This window comes from Aplysia californica, unplaced genomic scaffold, assembly GCF_000002075.1.
Source record: "Aplysia californica isolate F4 #8 unplaced genomic scaffold, AplCal3.0 scaffold00356, whole genome shotgun sequence".
In the NCBI taxonomy this organism is placed as follows: Eukaryota; Metazoa; Mollusca; class Gastropoda; order Aplysiida; family Aplysiidae; genus Aplysia; species Aplysia californica.
The window spans coordinates 347057-364250 of record NW_004797626.1 but is presented as its reverse complement, the minus strand read 5'-3'; the positions used below and the strand labels follow the sequence as shown (position 1 = coordinate 364250).

The 17194-nt window shown below is 39.8% G+C and overlaps 1 protein-coding gene across 1 annotated transcript in view; it reads right to left on the bottom strand.

Annotated features, from left to right (window-relative positions):
• Positions 1-6424: 6424 nt before the first annotated feature.
• Positions 6425-17194, bottom strand: part of LOC100533275 (superoxide dismutase) — a 14104-nt gene continuing 3334 nt past the window's right edge. Inside the window, 4 exon segments of the mRNA NM_001204581.1 lie at positions 6425-6583; positions 9079-9196; positions 12507-12576; positions 14326-14422. Coding sequence (NP_001191510.1) covers positions 6476-6583; positions 9079-9196; positions 12507-12576; positions 14326-14422 — 393 coding nt within the window. The 3' untranslated portion in view covers positions 6425-6475.

The window sequence follows — 17194 nt, the reverse complement described above, 5'->3', positions numbered from 1 at the left end:
GGGGGGGGGGACAATAATAAAATAATAGGCCTTCACTTCGTAGGCTTATATTATATAAATATATGTCTCATAGTCATAGCTCAAACTCAAAAGCCAGTCTATGTTGTTCTAGAAGGTAAACCAGTTACATCACGATATATTTTTATTTTAAAAATCAAATAGGTCAGAAACACAGTAACCTGTCATACGTTTGCGTGTAAAAATTATGTTTTGTGTAAGAATACATTATCATAAGCCTGCGAGTGCGAGAATAGAAGTTGCTTTTTTTTTTTTGGTGAGAAAAGCAGATCCTGGCCGTTACACCATAAGACGCCGGTCGGCTCTCGAGATGAAACAGAAAATGTTGAAGTTAAAGTTAAAGTAAGTGCTGTTGCACGAGCTAAGGTTGCTTGTTAAATGTTTTTGATGTTTGTTGTTGTTGTAGTGATTTGTACTTAGTAGAGGTGCTCTGCTCTTAGTTGTGGTATAACTGCTAATTAATATTAACGAGATCTAATAAAATGATTTTTTTTCTTAGATTTAGATTTACTTTTTTAAAAAGCGTTTTCACATCCCCATCAACTCTATTCTTTAAAGACATTTTGGAGCCGGAATTTCGAGCTTGCTTTTAATATCACAGCCAACCCGGGCTGGTGAGAGGTATGTTACTTATCCCAGTAGAAAGGCCAAGATAATAATAATAATAAATAATAAATAGAATTTGTATAGCGCATATCCCCGCTCAACTGCAGGCTCTATGCGCTTTACACTATGTGACCAACACCATCAACAACTGCCGCCAGATCAGCGATCATGATTCTCCATTCCTTTCATTCCTTTGCTCGGATGCTCTTAAAAAGGCTACGTTACCCTGATCTTTCCCGGTTTCCCATCTGTTTAGGTTCTCTAAGCAGGTTGCTCTGGACTTACCCCTGCCTCGTTTGCCTTCAATTGTGTTAGTGAACACCAATACCATACTCCATAAAAATTCTCCTTTTAGTTTTAGTACGAGTTTTACGGCACTTGCGACACAATAAGGTCATAAACGTGCCGAATATTAGACTAGGTGTTACAAGAAAGTAACAAACACAAAAAAGAAGGAGGGTAGATAAAGAATAAAGACGATAGATGTTTGATAGGAAAGAAGAAGCAAACCACACCACCCACAAAAATTCTCCCCGCACTGGACTTGAACACGGGTCTTCTGTGTGCCATAATAATATGTTTAGGCAGACAAGCACACCATTTACAATAACATAATGAATGAAAGGGGAAGGCACTGCAATGTGCGGCAAGCTGTGACGTTTGTGATCATTAGTGGGGACATTAGAAGCTGCTTGCTATTACTATTATTATTTATAGTTTATATTTCCTTTCCTTTATATTTTATTCTCTTTACCATGATTGCTAGCAAGGTCTGTAGCTTCTTTTCTTCCTTGGGTGTTACAAGTCCTCACCAGTCCATAATACATTATAGGAACAACAGTCGACTATGGAGGAGTTGATGTCGTCGGGAGAGTGAAAAATAGATCAACTCACCCGAAGTTCAACTATAAACCATTGAGAATTGTAAGGAAGAAGAGGTGCTGGGACCTGAGAAAAAGAACAACTCAAGCGATTTCAACACAAGTGGAGTCGACTGTATATTATATATAATAAGGAAAGTACAAATGTACAAATTAGGACATTCTTAATTCCGACGTCTTGCAAGACTCAACCCATCAATAAATCAATCTGTATTTCATAAGTACATGAGTGAGTACACTTTAGAAGGCTGAATATTTCATCGCTGTTTGCAAGTAAATTTTAAGTCCAAATTTTGAGAATTTTATTTCTACATTCAAAGCTCTGTAGAGATCAAAGATGCACCTTTTCAGCAGTTTGATGCTACGGTCAAGACTTACAAATTTCTTGCTTTTTATGACTCCTGACTGATAACCATCTTGTTTAGTGAGTGTACTTACGACCTTAGAGCATGCATCAAAATAACATTGAGTGTGTATCTAGCTTACGATTATTATTGTTTATATTGCTGCTCATTTATATTATGTATGTGATTGTAAGCCTACTTGTGTGTGCATGTGCGTGCACGTGTGTACGTGTGTGTGTTTGTGTGTGTGTGTGCATGTGCGTGCACGTGTGTGTGTTTGTGTGTGTGTGTGTGTGTGTGTGTGTGTGTGTGTGTACTCGTGGTGGAGTGTGTGTGTACTCGTGGTGGAACACCAAACCAATGTGCCAGGATCTGGACAATAAAGATGTATCTTATCTTATCTTATCTATAGGAACAACACAATAAAAACTACATTTTTGTCTCTGGTGTAAAAAGTAGGCCTACATGTACCCAATTGACTTAAGTGGACACCGATAATTTGGTCCCCACAGAAACTGAAGTTCATCATGGAAAACAAGATAACATAGATCTAAATAAAAGGAAATAAGTCTACGTTGTTTTCTTTTTTTTTCTTCCAGGAGGAAAGGCTGATGGCATCAGTGCCAGTGGTTAAGTGCAGAAGAATTTTGTTCGTTTGTTTTAGTAAGTGTTTTACGGCACTCGCAACACAATAAGGTCATATAAGTGCCGAAGATTAGAGGTGTTACAAGAGAGTAACAATCACACAAAAGAAGGAGGGGAGATGAAGACGGTAGATGTTGGATAGGAAAGAAGAAGCAAACTACACCAGAGCACCCGCCAACCACCCATGCAGAAGAATTTGGAGCAATACCCAGCAAAACGACCAGTGTCTGTGTTGTAGTTGTAGCAAATAGACACTTTGCCATCGCACACAGGAAACCTGTGCTCAGTTCCAGTGCAGGGGGACTTTTTATTGAGTATTGTAGTGGTATCTTGGCCTTTCTTGGGGATGTTGTATCCCTTTCAGTTTCAGCCCAGATTGCCCCTGACAGGCAGGGTTGTAGCCCGCCTCCTAAATGATCTAAATTGGGTTGATTGGGGTGTAAAAGCAGATTGTTAAAACACACACCCATAGAAAAAAAAGAGGGGGGGGGGGGGGGAGAGAGTGAGTTTGTTTTAGTAAGAGTTTAGTTTTGTTAGTTTTAGTACAGGTTTTATGGTGCTTGCAACTGCGTAAGGTCATAAGAGCGCCAGAAGACTAGAGGTGTTATAAGAGAGTAACAGTAACAAACATAAAAAAGAAGAAGGAAAGATAAGGATGATATATATTTGATAGGAAAGAAGAAGCAAACCACACCGGAGCACCCGCCAACCACCCAGAGTAAGTTTTACGGCACACGCAACACAATACGGTCAAATAAGAGCCAAAGATCAGAGATGTTACAAGAGACTTCTTACAAACAAACAAAAAAGGCGGGGAGATAGGGACGACAGATTTTGATAAAAGGAAAGAAGGAGCAACAAACCACATCAGAACGTTTGCCAACCACTCAAAGAGAGAGTGAAGAGACGAAAAAGAGCTCAACTTTTGAGTACGGAGAAGCAGGCCCAATGCAATAACTGTTATTTTGAGCAGGGAAAGAGGAAGACAGACAAAAACCAATAGAAGGAAAGAAACAAAGTAAGATTCACCACTGGTGTCCTCCAACCGTCCACAGAAGTCAACTTTCTGTTAGTTTTAGTAGAGGTTTTGTGGCGCTCGCAACTGCATAAGATCATATGAGCGCCAGAAGATTAGAGGTGTTACAAGAGAGTAACAAACATAAAAAAGAAGAAGTGGAGATAAGGACGATACATGCTTGATAGGAAAGAAGAAGCAAACCACACCAGAGCACCTGCCAACCACCCACTCTGCACTCTCCAACATTGCAGATTTTCGAATAAATTTTATACAGATGCAATGGAGACCAAACTAGTATAAAAAAAACCCAGAAGCGTCACCGACAATGATCAATGATTAGTTCATTTTATATATCATTATTATATACAAACAATGGCTGACTGCTAAATGACAACAGCTATGTTATACATATTAATAGCCTGATACTAAAAAAGAATGTTTTGACAGAAATAATCACAGGTGCTTGTTAAGTCAATCATTATAAATCACACTTCTGGTTACTGACTCTTCATATATCCATTTCTCCATCGTTGATGTGCCCGCACTCTCACACAAAATCTGTACCATACAACAAAGGACATCTTTTCAATCTCTCATTCTGAATTTTCCTTTTTTTTAGGATGTTGCTTCCCACACCTTCACCATCACACACACATACACACAGAGCCACACCCAGAAGTTCCTGTCAACATGTGCATCCAGGCCATAAGTATGCTCAATACGGGTACGGAAAATACAGGGTGTAGCAAATCATTCTGTCTGCACAACGGGACCAACTCATACAAAGACGTGTGTGCCACTCACAGAGCTAGAGTTGTGACCTACAGTCTAGCAGCGCCCAGATCTCTGAAACCACAAGGAATGGCAGACAGTTAGGAGGGGACCGCTGAACAGCCTGGCTTTGTGTGGCTAACATAAGTCCCTGTTTGGTTTTAGGAAGTTTTACAGAACTTGCCACACAAATAGGTCATGTAAGTGTAAGTTCAGTTTTAGTAAGAGTTTTATGGCATTTGCAACACAATAAGTATAAGGTCGTATAAGTGCCGAAGATTAGAGGTGTTACAAGTGAGTAACAATAATTTTTTAAAAAGGAGGAGAGATAAAGACGATAGTTGTTTGATAGGAAAGAAGGAGCAAACCACACCAGAGCACCCGCCACCCTCCCACTCTAACTTAGCTTAGTGTCAAGTGCCGAAGATTAGAGGTGTGCTAGAGAATAACATACAAAGAAAAAGGAGGAGAGATATAAGGACAATAGACGTTTAATAGGAAAGAAAGAGCAGACATCAGAGCACCCACTGATCATGTACTGCTTACTCTTTATCTATCCTCCACCATACGTCGGAATTAAAGATATATAAGTAAGTTTAGTTTGAGTGAAGAGAAGCAAATTCACAAGATAACAGCCACTAAGCGCTGGGGCAAAGAAAGACAGATAGGCAGAAACAGTAGAGAAAAAGTGAAAGAAGTAAGATTTCCAAATGGAATCCTCCAAGTACCTGTCAAGATAGTAATGAAGAGGGACTCTGAAGATGGTCAAAGGATCAACCACTGCAAACACCCCATGGGGCTGTCAACTATGCCAAACCATAATAGTAATAAAACCATTGCCATCAGCCAAAGTACAGTCGAACCTGCTCTAAAAAACCCTGTCCAAGAAAATCACCTGTACAAATAATCACTAACCACTTCTCTGCCCGTTTATTTTTTAAAAATTAATAATAACACAGTACAAGACATCCTTCAGTCCAAGACAGTCACTTTTTTTCTTTTACAATGGATGGCAGTCTTAGAAAATTTCGACCGCACGTTGTGCTGTGGTGGTGAATGGATGAATAGAAAGTATGGCGGTCCTGGATCAGAACTGGTCAAACCATCACAAGGCGCAAACAAGCCTCTTGGTACAACTGACAAATCCCCCATCTTTCCAAACTATTTGTTATTTCAGTTCTTTCTTTTTCTTTTTTTTTTTTTCAAGCAACAAAAAGCATTGTTTCAGTTTTAGTTATAGTTATTGTAAGAGTTTTTCAGAACTTGCAACAAAAACAGGTCATATAAATGTTGAAGATTAGTTACAGGTGTAACTAGAGAGTAATATATGCAAAGAGCAAACCACATCAGAACACCTGCCAACCACCCACATTATTTCAGCGTGTGTTCTTTAAAATGAAGACAAAATAAACCAAACACAAGATACATGACGAAAAGAATACTGTGCAAAAATACAACAAGAGGCCAGTTGCTCGTTTTTGTTTGGGAAGGGAACATTTATTCTGTCTCCAAGACACAGAACAACAACAATCCAACAACATGATGGCGAGAGTGGAATGACATAATAGTGAGTTTCTTTTGACATTTGCCTCCAAACAATGAGCGACAAGGACAGGAGCAAGGGAGAAAAAATCATTTCTGAGTTGTCAACATAAACTTAACAATCCTGTATCGATCTCCCAAGTTATATATACTGTCATGTAACTAGAGCAAACAAAGTTGCTGAAGCTTATTGCTTGAAGTCCACACTCTTGGCCCGATTAACACAAACAAGTAGACTAACATCAATCATGGACAAGTGTATACTAGTGCAAAAACAACAAAACAGACTCGTAAAGAAAGGAAACATTCTAACAAGTAAAAAGCTCCATGTAAATTACAATAATAGATGTGTGCACTGTGGTGTGTTATGTTAAAACATAAGATACGGAGATACATCACAAGTTTACTCTAATCAATATAGAGAGAGATCCGTCCCAGGTGAGAAACATTTTTGCTCTGCAAAGTTGAAGAAATGAACTGCAAACTTTTTAATATCTAAATGCCCAAGACATATCTCTACAACTGTCTTCTCCGCGCTGGACATAACTATGCAACAGTCTTCTCCTTAAAATATACAGCAACAAAAATTCCTGTTTCTATTCTGGGGAAACAATTTTTTTATAGCAAAATACAAAAACAATAAATCGTGTTTACTTGGTGATACCAATCACACCGCAGGCCACACGAGGACCAGCATTGCCCGTCTTCAGACTTTCCTCATTGCCTCCTTTGCCAAGGTCATCCTCCTTCTCGTGCACCTGGGGACAAACAAAATAGAATTGAAAAATCGACCTCTACTGAATCAACTGACTACTTTAAAAAGTTTTAGTAAGAACTATACAGCATTTGCAACACAATTAGGTTATATAAGTGTTGAAGATTGGAGGTGTCACTGAAGAGTTGCATACAAAGAAAAGGAGGAGTTTTTGTAAGAATTTTATTTCACCTGCAACAAATAGATGGTCGGTCATATAAAAGTGCTGCAGATTAGAGATGCTGCTACTGTGGACAAACATCAATCTATCACTGGAAACAAGAAAAAGAGTACTGAAAAGTTACATCGAGCCAATCTTATTACAGTGGGTGTCGCATTCAACAAGGTTGCCGGGACTGGTTTGTTGTCCTCGTTGAATCCGACCTCTCGTTGAACGTGACAAAGGCTAAAGTAAAGAAAGGAGACAAGTTATTACACTACACGATGAACCAACACCAGTAATTAAAACAGTTGTTCCCCCTGATGGCGAAAATCTCAAACAGCATCAGGGTGCGCGAGTTTGAGCCGTGTTCTGTTCATCAATTTCAGCATTTTTTTTTCTTTTCTCCTCGGAACACTTCCCGTGTCGAAACATACCCTCTCACATCTAGACCTAGATATCTACATAAAGTAAAGGCGGGAACTTGGATTTTCTGATCAGGGGAAGAAAAGAAAATTGAAAAAAAAAATGGTTTCGATCTAGACATACCGATCCAGAGTTCATCCAGTTTCACACAGCCCACATCGCTTTCCCACCCACCCCCTCCTATCCCTCCCATAGGCTAACCCTCGCCCATCCGCCTCTTGGCTTTGGGGCCCATATTAGGACGCACACTAGATCTAACAATTCAATGTGCTAGGAATCGAGGATGAGTCTTGTGCTTCGCGTGAGATTGAGAGAAAGGAGAAAAATTCTTCGCTTTTAGGGACGTTAATTGCCTTTATTTGGTTATCGCGACCTCATTGAAAGCGACTTCGGTCTGTTTGTAACCTCGTTAGAGTTGACGTACATTCACAAAGAGATATATAGAAGAAAAAATCGGGGATTAAGGATTGCCTCGTCGGAGCCGGCTTCTCATTGAATGTGACCTCGTTGAATGCGACACCCACTGTATATGGGTGCAAAGCATGGACAATCAATAAACAGCTGAAGAGAACAATTGAGGCGACAGAGTTGTGGTTCATAAGACATATGCCGAGTATCCCGTGGACAGCTAGATAAACAAATGAAAAAGTCTTCGTTGAAGCAAATTGCAGATGACAGCTCATGACGAATATATATGAAAGCAACAGGCAAATTTAATTGGACACACAATGCGGAAAGAAGCATTGGAGAATATGGTAACAACAGGCAAGTTTGATGGAAAGAGAGGAAGAGATAGACAGAGGGAAAAGATACTGGACAAGTTGACAACATGGCTGGGAGCAGCAAGAACAACAGACACCATTGCAGCAACGCAAAACAGATGGAATTGGAGGTCCATGATTGCCCACGCCAGTCGGCAAGGCACCGGATGAGGATGATGAATACTAGGGAGTAACATACAAAGAAAAGGAGCAAAGATAGTGGATGATAGATGTCTGATAACAATCAAGGAGTAAAACACACCAGAGCAAGCGCAATGTATTGTCTATGTTTTGCTACCTTGTTAAGCATTCAGAGCCTTATTTCTTAATGGGGTCTAGCGGATAACTTTTGGCCAATTTTCGATGAAATTATTGATTTTGTGGAAAGCAGCTTTTAAACACCTTTCATCATTGCTGAATCAGATTTTTTGGTCCATTTAGTTTAAAAATTGATCAAATGGGTGAAAATATGTCTCAAACGATCTCACCCCAAACCCCTTCCCCCTTGCAAAAACGATCACTTGGCCACTTTTCCTCTCTTTAAAAAAAAAAAACATTTTGTGTCTTCTAGGTTCACTAAACTTCTAGTTGGGAGGTTATTTGTAACTGTATGGAAATAACATTTTGCATGTGATAAGAAATAATAGTGCATGAGGTACTGGAACCACAAGAAGGAACTAACCCTCAAATTACACAGTGACATTCTTAAATGCGTTTTTCTCATAACTTTATTTATCAAAGAACTATGTCACTAGAATCCTAAAATCTCAGCTACTAATCAAGATACCGTGCTGAGACTTTTGACACATGTGCAGAGATAGTTGTTACAGGTCACCGACTAGATTTTTGTTTGCAAAAATAGTTAATGCCTGAGAAATCTACTTCTGAAGATCATTTTACTCTCAACATTTCAACCCAAAACAGTTAATAAAAAGTACCTCACTTTGAAAGTCTTAGAAAATCCAGAATATCGGAATTATCTTTTAAAACATCAATCAGCTACCTATACTATTTCTACTAAATTGATATTTGTTTAAAAAAACATTATACCTTTCGGTTTCCAAATTTTAGGATGTTTTAAAGTAATAAAGTGCATGTTCGACTGTATAATATCTCCCTAGTTAACTTTGTCACAGCGGAACCATATCTTACCACCAAGCTACGACCAACGATGGAATTCTCTCCAATGAGGGGAACTTGAGGGTCTTTGATTTCAACTTTGGCAACTCCATCATCCCCAGCAATGATGTTCCCCAGGTCCCCAGCATGTCTGAAATGGGAAAGCATCCACGTTACAGAAAAATAAAACAGTAAACTAATGTAAACAAGTTATTTAAATGAGGTAAGTCTTGAATTTTAGTTAGAGTTTTATGACATTTGCAACACAAATAGGTCATCGTGGGCAGTATTGCATACAGACGTAAGTCATTTTTGGCAGCCTTTGAGATAATTCTGTATGCAATACTGCCCACGTAATTGCTGAAGATTAGAGGTATCACTTGATAGTTGGCCTAATGTGCAAAAAAAGAAACGAGGAAGGATTAGGACCATTGATGTTTGATAGGAAAGAAGGAGCAAACTTCACCAGATCACCCACCCACCACCCTTCAAGTGCATAAAAGTAAGTTCCTTGATAAATGCAGCCAGAAGGAGCAACACAATCTGATTCCATAACTGATAACATGTGGACATCTTTAATGAAGGAGAAGTGAACAAGCTAAAAGAGAGGATGGGATGAAGAAAATGTTCAGCTTTAGTAAATGTATTACAGCACTTACAAATTAATTTCATAGGAAAGAAAAAGCAAACCAAACAAGAGCACCCACCAACCATCCGGGGGGGTGTGAATACCGGGATAAACACTAGACCTTGTGGATGACAAATATCCACACACTTGAAGAAACGTTATACTAGATGATCAGTATGCATGCATGAGAGCTCTCTGATGAGCTGATTACAACTGCTGAATGTTTTTTCAATTGGTTCTATCCCTTGCTCCTCTCACTTGGTGAAAAAGTTCAATTGTTTTATGACAGCTAACCCCTTCACTTTGCCTTCTTTTTTATGCAGGTTGCTACTACAAGCTGTTTTATGTAATTTCAATATGCCATCATATCATTGCAACAAAAACTTTTTACGGTTACTTACTCAGTAGCCTGAAGCCCCTGGTTCTCACTGCACCCACAACAAAAATCTTTCACCAGCAAATATGATATATCATGTCATAAAAAAACCCCACCTTCATCTTCCCTCGGGAAGCAGTATGTCTATGCATAACCAAAAAAAGGACTCTACCCAAGCAATGTGTTAACTCTTTATCTTCGAGGGGCGGTAAACCACTACGCCAGGGCCCTTTTTTGGTACTAAATTTAAAAATGACGAAAAAGTCACTTAGACCTGCTTGTGAGCCTCAAAAAGATTGTCTGAAAATTTTGCGCACCCCCCCAATAACTTAGCTTTTAAATTTGTGGGTGTCATAAAAGGAAGGCTTTCCGAGTAACGAGCGGCCACCCCAACAAATATAATAAAAGAGACCTAACCCTAACCCAAACCCTACCCCTAGGCCTACCCCCAAAAACAACCTGCTACGGTCCTCATGTAAAAAGGCCAGCACAAGTCCCCCCCCCCCCCCCCCCCCGCCCCAAAAAAGAAAAAAAGCACACTCCAAAACAAACAAGGAGCATAATATATAGGGCCTTCATTGCCTTATTAATAATAGGGTTTGATACAATAATACAATAAAATTGGAAATGAATCCTCCATATAGTTATAAGATCTAGTAATCTAAATAAATCTAGATCTAGAATCTAGATCTAGATCTAGTAGAACAAATGAATAGGAATAGGCCTTACGAGAAATCCGCATCCGATTCTGAACAGAGGGACTCAGCTGAGTCTCGAGATCTAGAATTCTAGATTCTAAGTAAATAATTCAAGGACCTGATGAAATGCATTTTACCAACATTAATATTACAATATTACAGCACAACCTATAATAAAATTGGAATATGAATCCTCCATTGAGGTCTATAATGATCTATAAATCTAGATCTAGAGTGGAACAAGTGAGTCGAACTTGAATGAATCCACATGATCTTAACTATCAGTAAACAAACGAAATTCAAAATGGCAACTCGAGCACGAAACTGAAAGTAGATAATTTAGGTCGTCGCACTTTTCGTATTCGTATTTCTACTCAGGTTCCGACAATTATGTCAGAAACGCCGACGACGGCAGTCGGCACGACAACGAAAGTGCCGACAAAGCCGACGGGAGAAAAAGGGGGTGCTGGCAGTCAGCCAGGCCTCGCACTTCGCACATTGACTAATACAGGTGGGCCTAGCGATACCATAGGCCGGCTCACGGGTCGGATCGCGATTGTCGGATTTCAGACGATAGTCGGCAAACATGCAGGTCTAATTACTAAATGGATCATTAAATCGAAACTATTTTGATAGAACTTCATCTGATGAATGAACTTCCGGTAAAAGAAACCTGTTTTCCACAATTGCCGAAAAGTAATTAGATGCCGAAGTCGTCCAAAAGGAATGTGCACGAGCCGCTGTCAGCAGCTCAGCAGTTCCGACCGCGAGCCGCTGGGAGCGGCTTGCCGGAGATAAAGAGTTAAGATCGTGGGCATTGGCCAAATATCCCCCTCCTAACCCTTCATAAACACTTTTCTACATTCAATAAATTCAAAGCAGATCTGCAACAAAAATGTGATAAATGGTGAGGGCCGTGTCTCGAATTGACCTTTGAGCTTCACTCTCATTATTTACAAATCCCGTCTCAAAAGTTCATGATTTTTCTAAAAAATATTGACAAGTCCATGAGGAGCTATACTAGACAACAGAGAGTACGTATTTTCCAACACAAAAAAACTGACCTCTGTACAAAGATCCCCAAAAATGTATTAAATTCATGCTTCACGTACTGGTTGAAAATTATTATATTAAGTGTCTATGGATCATATTTCATCATCGAATAATCAGGTAAGCCAACCAGAAGTACAGCAAATTATCGTTTTCATGATATGTGATATCCTACTTGTACTATTTATTTGTGGCGGCCGAATTTTGCTATTCAAAAGGCTTTTTAATGGCTGCATCGATCGACATGCGGTTTTCGCCCAAAAATTCTTTAAAAAATTCTCAAGATCATGACGCCCTTGGTTTTTTTTTGTTTTGAGACGTTTTGCTGCAAAAAACTAAATTTCTTTTATTTCGCCGATCGCTTTTGTAGGCCGACGCTTCTGTCTCTGTAATTTTAGAAAATCCGGAAGTGATATTTTGCGAGGCGCATTTTGTTTTGGGAGTATAGATCTAGACCTTCTAATTTTTGCATGTCTCAAGATTTATTTCCCCCACTCCAGTAGAGTGTTAATATAGTAGGCCAATGACTGTTAGTTGATATTAAAGCATCGATCTTTCCTTTCATTGAAAGGGGGCCCTGCTAGTAACTTTTTAATAAATCTTAGCCATTACAAGAAACTTGAACTTTGAATTGATATTTCCTACACAACACAGAAGCACTGAATTAACATAGAGATCATGTCAAACAGAAAATTCCCAAATACAATACCTCACTGCATCATCTGGACCTCCGTGAGTTGCGCCAAGTGGGTTGAAATGTCCACCAGCACTCATGCACCCTGAGTGAAAAATATAATGTTTCAATTGAAAGCCAGCTTAAATCTGAAAACAAAATCTTACAATAATAAATAGTTACAGATTAGGCTAATAATAAGACACTACAGTTTAGGACGCACACAGCGAATGGATTTCCCCAAGTCACAGATTTTTTATTTGCACGTACATATTTGTGCGTACATGTATTTAAAACACAAACATAGTGAAATTCGCTCATAACAAATAGATTTCCACATCCTGCTGATTTCGCTTTATGCCTGCTAGACTAAAATACAGAAACTTGTGCAAAGGGCTTGGTGATTTTAAAGGCATGTTGGACTGAAAGGGCTGCTACTTCCAACATGTTTGTGTGCTATCCAAATATTTGTTCCTTATTACATGTGGCAGATATTGCTACTATACAAATCTACAAAAAGTATCCACATTATATTAAATTAATTTTGCTCTCTAATGGCAACCCCCCCCCCTTTACGCATGTATATGAATTCAACAAAAACAGTGGTAAGAGATTTTCCGTCACCTGAATCATTTCTTCTCCAGTGCATAGCAACAACTTCAGACTTTTCTTTTTTCTTCTCGATCGCATCACCACACTTTATTAAGTTCTGGTATTTATCATACACTCTATCATCCTGCTCAGTTCTTCCGTTGACCAAAGCAGCTTCCCCTGTAGTGTTAACGGGGTTGCTTCCTCAGTAGTGTTAAGTGGGGTTGGTTATGTTTTCAGTCTCAGGGCTCTGTGTGTCCTGTTCAGCAGGAGGATGTGTTCAACAGTCTGGTCCACCTCTCCACACTGGCATTTTGATGATTGTAGTTAGTTTAATGCTTTGCAGTCACACAGCCAGAATTACAAAATACCCCATCTGGTCACCCAGCCGGGAGAGTGACTGCAAGGGGCTTCTCAGGTCCAGGGCTGCCAACCTATCTCCATGGTATTTAGTAATGACCATGAAGAAAATTAGTAATTTCCCATAAAAATTAGAAATAGTGCTCTTATTTTCAAATTACTATGTTACAACTAACAAAAATATGTCTTAATTACGGAAAAATAGGTCCACGCATCTCTCGCATTCTTGACCTCAACAATTTAATTCTTTCAAATGTCTGAACGGAGCAAACAAGAGATTCTGGCGGAAGCATTGAGATGGGTGAACCGAGCGGGAAGAAGGCACACCATCTCACATCGCGTGCCGGCCGATCGCTACAATCTAATTTTAGGCAGCTTGGGTTTCAGCAGCGTGGTAGCGATGCTTCTACTAGTGTATGATATTATTTAGGGCAAGGCTAACTCGCACGAGGGGGGCCAGCTGTTCCTTTTTTTTCTTATTTTAGGGGGCGGGGGTTGATTTACAGATTGGCGGTTTTGTGACTATAGGCGGACGATTTACAGGTCTGCACTAAGACTTGTAAAATTAAAAAAAGAGCCAAAAATATTTTCTTTTTAGCCAAAAATCTGCTGATGGTAAAAATCGTAATAAATCGCCTTATGATCGGAATTTCTTAGTGATGCTAAAAATCGTAATGATTACGAAAAAATTGAAAAGGTTGGAAGCCCTGCGGGCCTGTCGCAAAACTGCGTCAAGCGACGGAACAAATTATTTTCACCATCTCATTATTGCGGCAAGTGACTGCAAAGTGTTAAGACATACATGAGGCGTTGCTTGAGTCCTGTATGTTGTAACGATTTCAGTGTATAAGCATAAATAAAGATTTGATGTGAGCCAAGAGCAGATGAAATCAAGAGATCTTACCATTTGTGTAATCTCCAAACTGATGAATGTGGAAACCATGCTTGCCTGGGGCCAATCCCTTAACTTCACCCGTGACAATAGTGCTGTCAGCTGGACCCTAGAAGGTAAAATCATGAATTAAAACAGCTGGTAGCTAAACACAGAATTCTTTATTCCTTTTCTTTATAGAGTTGCGCATCAGTAAGAGTTTTTTTCACGGCACTTGCAATACAAAAATAGATCATGTGCTGAAGATTAGAGGTGATACTAGAGAGTAACGTACGAAGGAAAGGAGAAGAGTAAGGATGATAGATGTTTGACAGTCAAAGAATAAAAGCAAACCACCCCACCAGAGCATCTACCAACCACTCATTTGTTTTTCTTGAGACTGGGATGCAATATACAGTGGGCCCCACTTAGGCGATCCAGGGCAATCCCCACCCTCCCCCCATTTACAGAATGAATCATTATCCTTCCTAAAAGTACAGACAATCTAACTCTACACTATCGCTATGTAGTATTTTGTTCAAGAATGTTTTAACTTGCAAAACCTGTCTACAGTATTAACTACAACCTCCCTATCTGTGAATGATTATTATAATGTGTCTTGATATGTGACTTTTGTAATCGTGAAGGTACGAAACCATGTCCTCAAGACCCCTACACATGACAAGCAGAGAGCATGGAGGCTGCCATCCAAGTTGTGCACAGTGGCCAAATGGGCAACACGAAAGCAACATAGACTTTTAATGTTTTTCGTAAAATTTACGGGACCAGGTCCGCAGCGGGTAGGCCTATTTTACCTCTTGAAGAGTGCTGGCCAGCTGTCACCATCTCATTCACCAGCATCGCCCGCCCAGCCATCACCATCTCCTTCACCATCTGCACTGCCCGCCCAGTCATCACCATCTCCTTCAACCAGCACTCCACAGCCATCACCATCTGCTTCACCAGCATCACCCGCCCAGCCATCACCATCTCCTTCAATCAGCACTGCACAGACGTCACCGTCTCCTTCAATCATCAGCAGTTAAAATCTGTTAACCACTCAATGACCAAAAATAGGAGTTCTCCCCTGGATCCTACCTAAAAATAGGAGCTTGGGGGGAAAACTGGAGCCTCCAGAACCCAGTAGATTAAAATTACGTTACAAATCGAAAGTAGCAAATAAACGTGTGAGGAAAATGCATGCAAGTAAACAGGCATATTTTCATGTTATTTCTATGACAAGTCACCAAAATATTGCAAAAAATACCCGTGTACATGGTATTTTCACATAATTCATGATAAGTTACGCATGACTGACGGAAACGGAATTTAATTACCGGCAAAATAATTTTTGCAACTCGCCAAAAACAAACAGAGGGCTCTGATTCTATCGGAGAACTTGGCACCAGGTCTGAGAAAGCACTGAGTCATCCAATGATCATTTAAATGGGTGCTCTTCTCTCACCTCTTGACTTTTGAAGGCATGCCAAACAAGTCTATTGAGACTCTTCATGAGGAGAATTTCCCCCTGAGGTTGGTGATGTTTTCCAGATTCTTTTTCTTCTATTCTATGAATCTATGGGGACATGTGTATACAGTATTTCTTACCATTTCGTCCCCTTTTCGAGGTCTATTGTATTTCATTTTCAGCCTTCCTTTTATGACTGTCAAGGGGGGGGGTGGAATTACCACATTTTACTCCAGAAAATTTCCTCATTTTTACATTTAACGCGATCTACTATACTAAATCTTGATTTTAACCCTCTGTTGTTGTTGTTGTCTTATGGGCGATGGTGTGAATGATGTGTAGCCAGGTCCATCACCCAAAATTATCCGACTCTAAATGTGGCATAAAAACTAGAATATATGTAAAATTGGGGGGTGGAACTGCCCTGGATCACCCTACATACAGTCTCAGTAATAACTGGGTTTTAGATTGGTTTTATCAGGGCTAAGGATAATGATAATGTATGTCCCAGCAGTCCTGTTATAACCAGGGCCCACAGTAAGCAAAACCATCTCATAAAAATTGTTATATCCTTTTAAACACTTTCCTATTACACACCCTGCCAAAACTGTTTGAAAAAAAAACGTAGTGAGAGGGTTCAACTTGACAGAGTCATAATACACACATTTCTCTATTGTCTCTCTCAATTACCTCATAGGTACACTTGGCAACTCTATACAAATAGATCGCTGACATTAAATAACCCTCACTTTCATCTAAGGGAAATTGAGTCACAGCCAGCATCAGTGTAAACAAATCTACCTTTAAGTTATCTTTAGACGTCAAAACTGAATTCTGGAATGGTTCATAGGGTTCACAGGAAGCTGAGCAAAAAGAGAGCTACTGTTGGTGAATAATTTGAGAAAGAAATAAGAAAGAAGGAAATGAAAAAAAACAGGAGAAGAACTCTCTCTTCCTCTCAAACTCAAATACAAACACACTCTTAGGTACACGACAGTATTATATATATTATAATACGGGGTGCCCACAACGGATGGGATCGGCCGATTGGGCCAATCGCCTGACTCAGTCGCCTAAAAAGCAAACGTGTTTCTTTTCACTTTCAGGCGATCGGCCCGACCCAGCCGTAGTGGGCACCCCGTATTAGTCTTAAAAGGGTTTGGAGTTAGGGCTAGGATTGCCTTGACTAGAGTTAAAGTTCTATTGGTAAGATTGAAGAATACCGGACCAGCGGATGGGACTACTTTTCTCGATCTCAACCTTAGGAATTAAAGATTTTCCCCAGTTTTCAGTTTTTAATACCTCTCAAGGAAGAATCTCGGACTCATAGAGATCTATTCATTAAAGGCTATTGTTAGGGGACCGTACGCCCCAATAGCGCTTGGCGCTAGGGGACCGTACGCCCCCATAGTGTTTGGCGCTAGGGGACCGTAC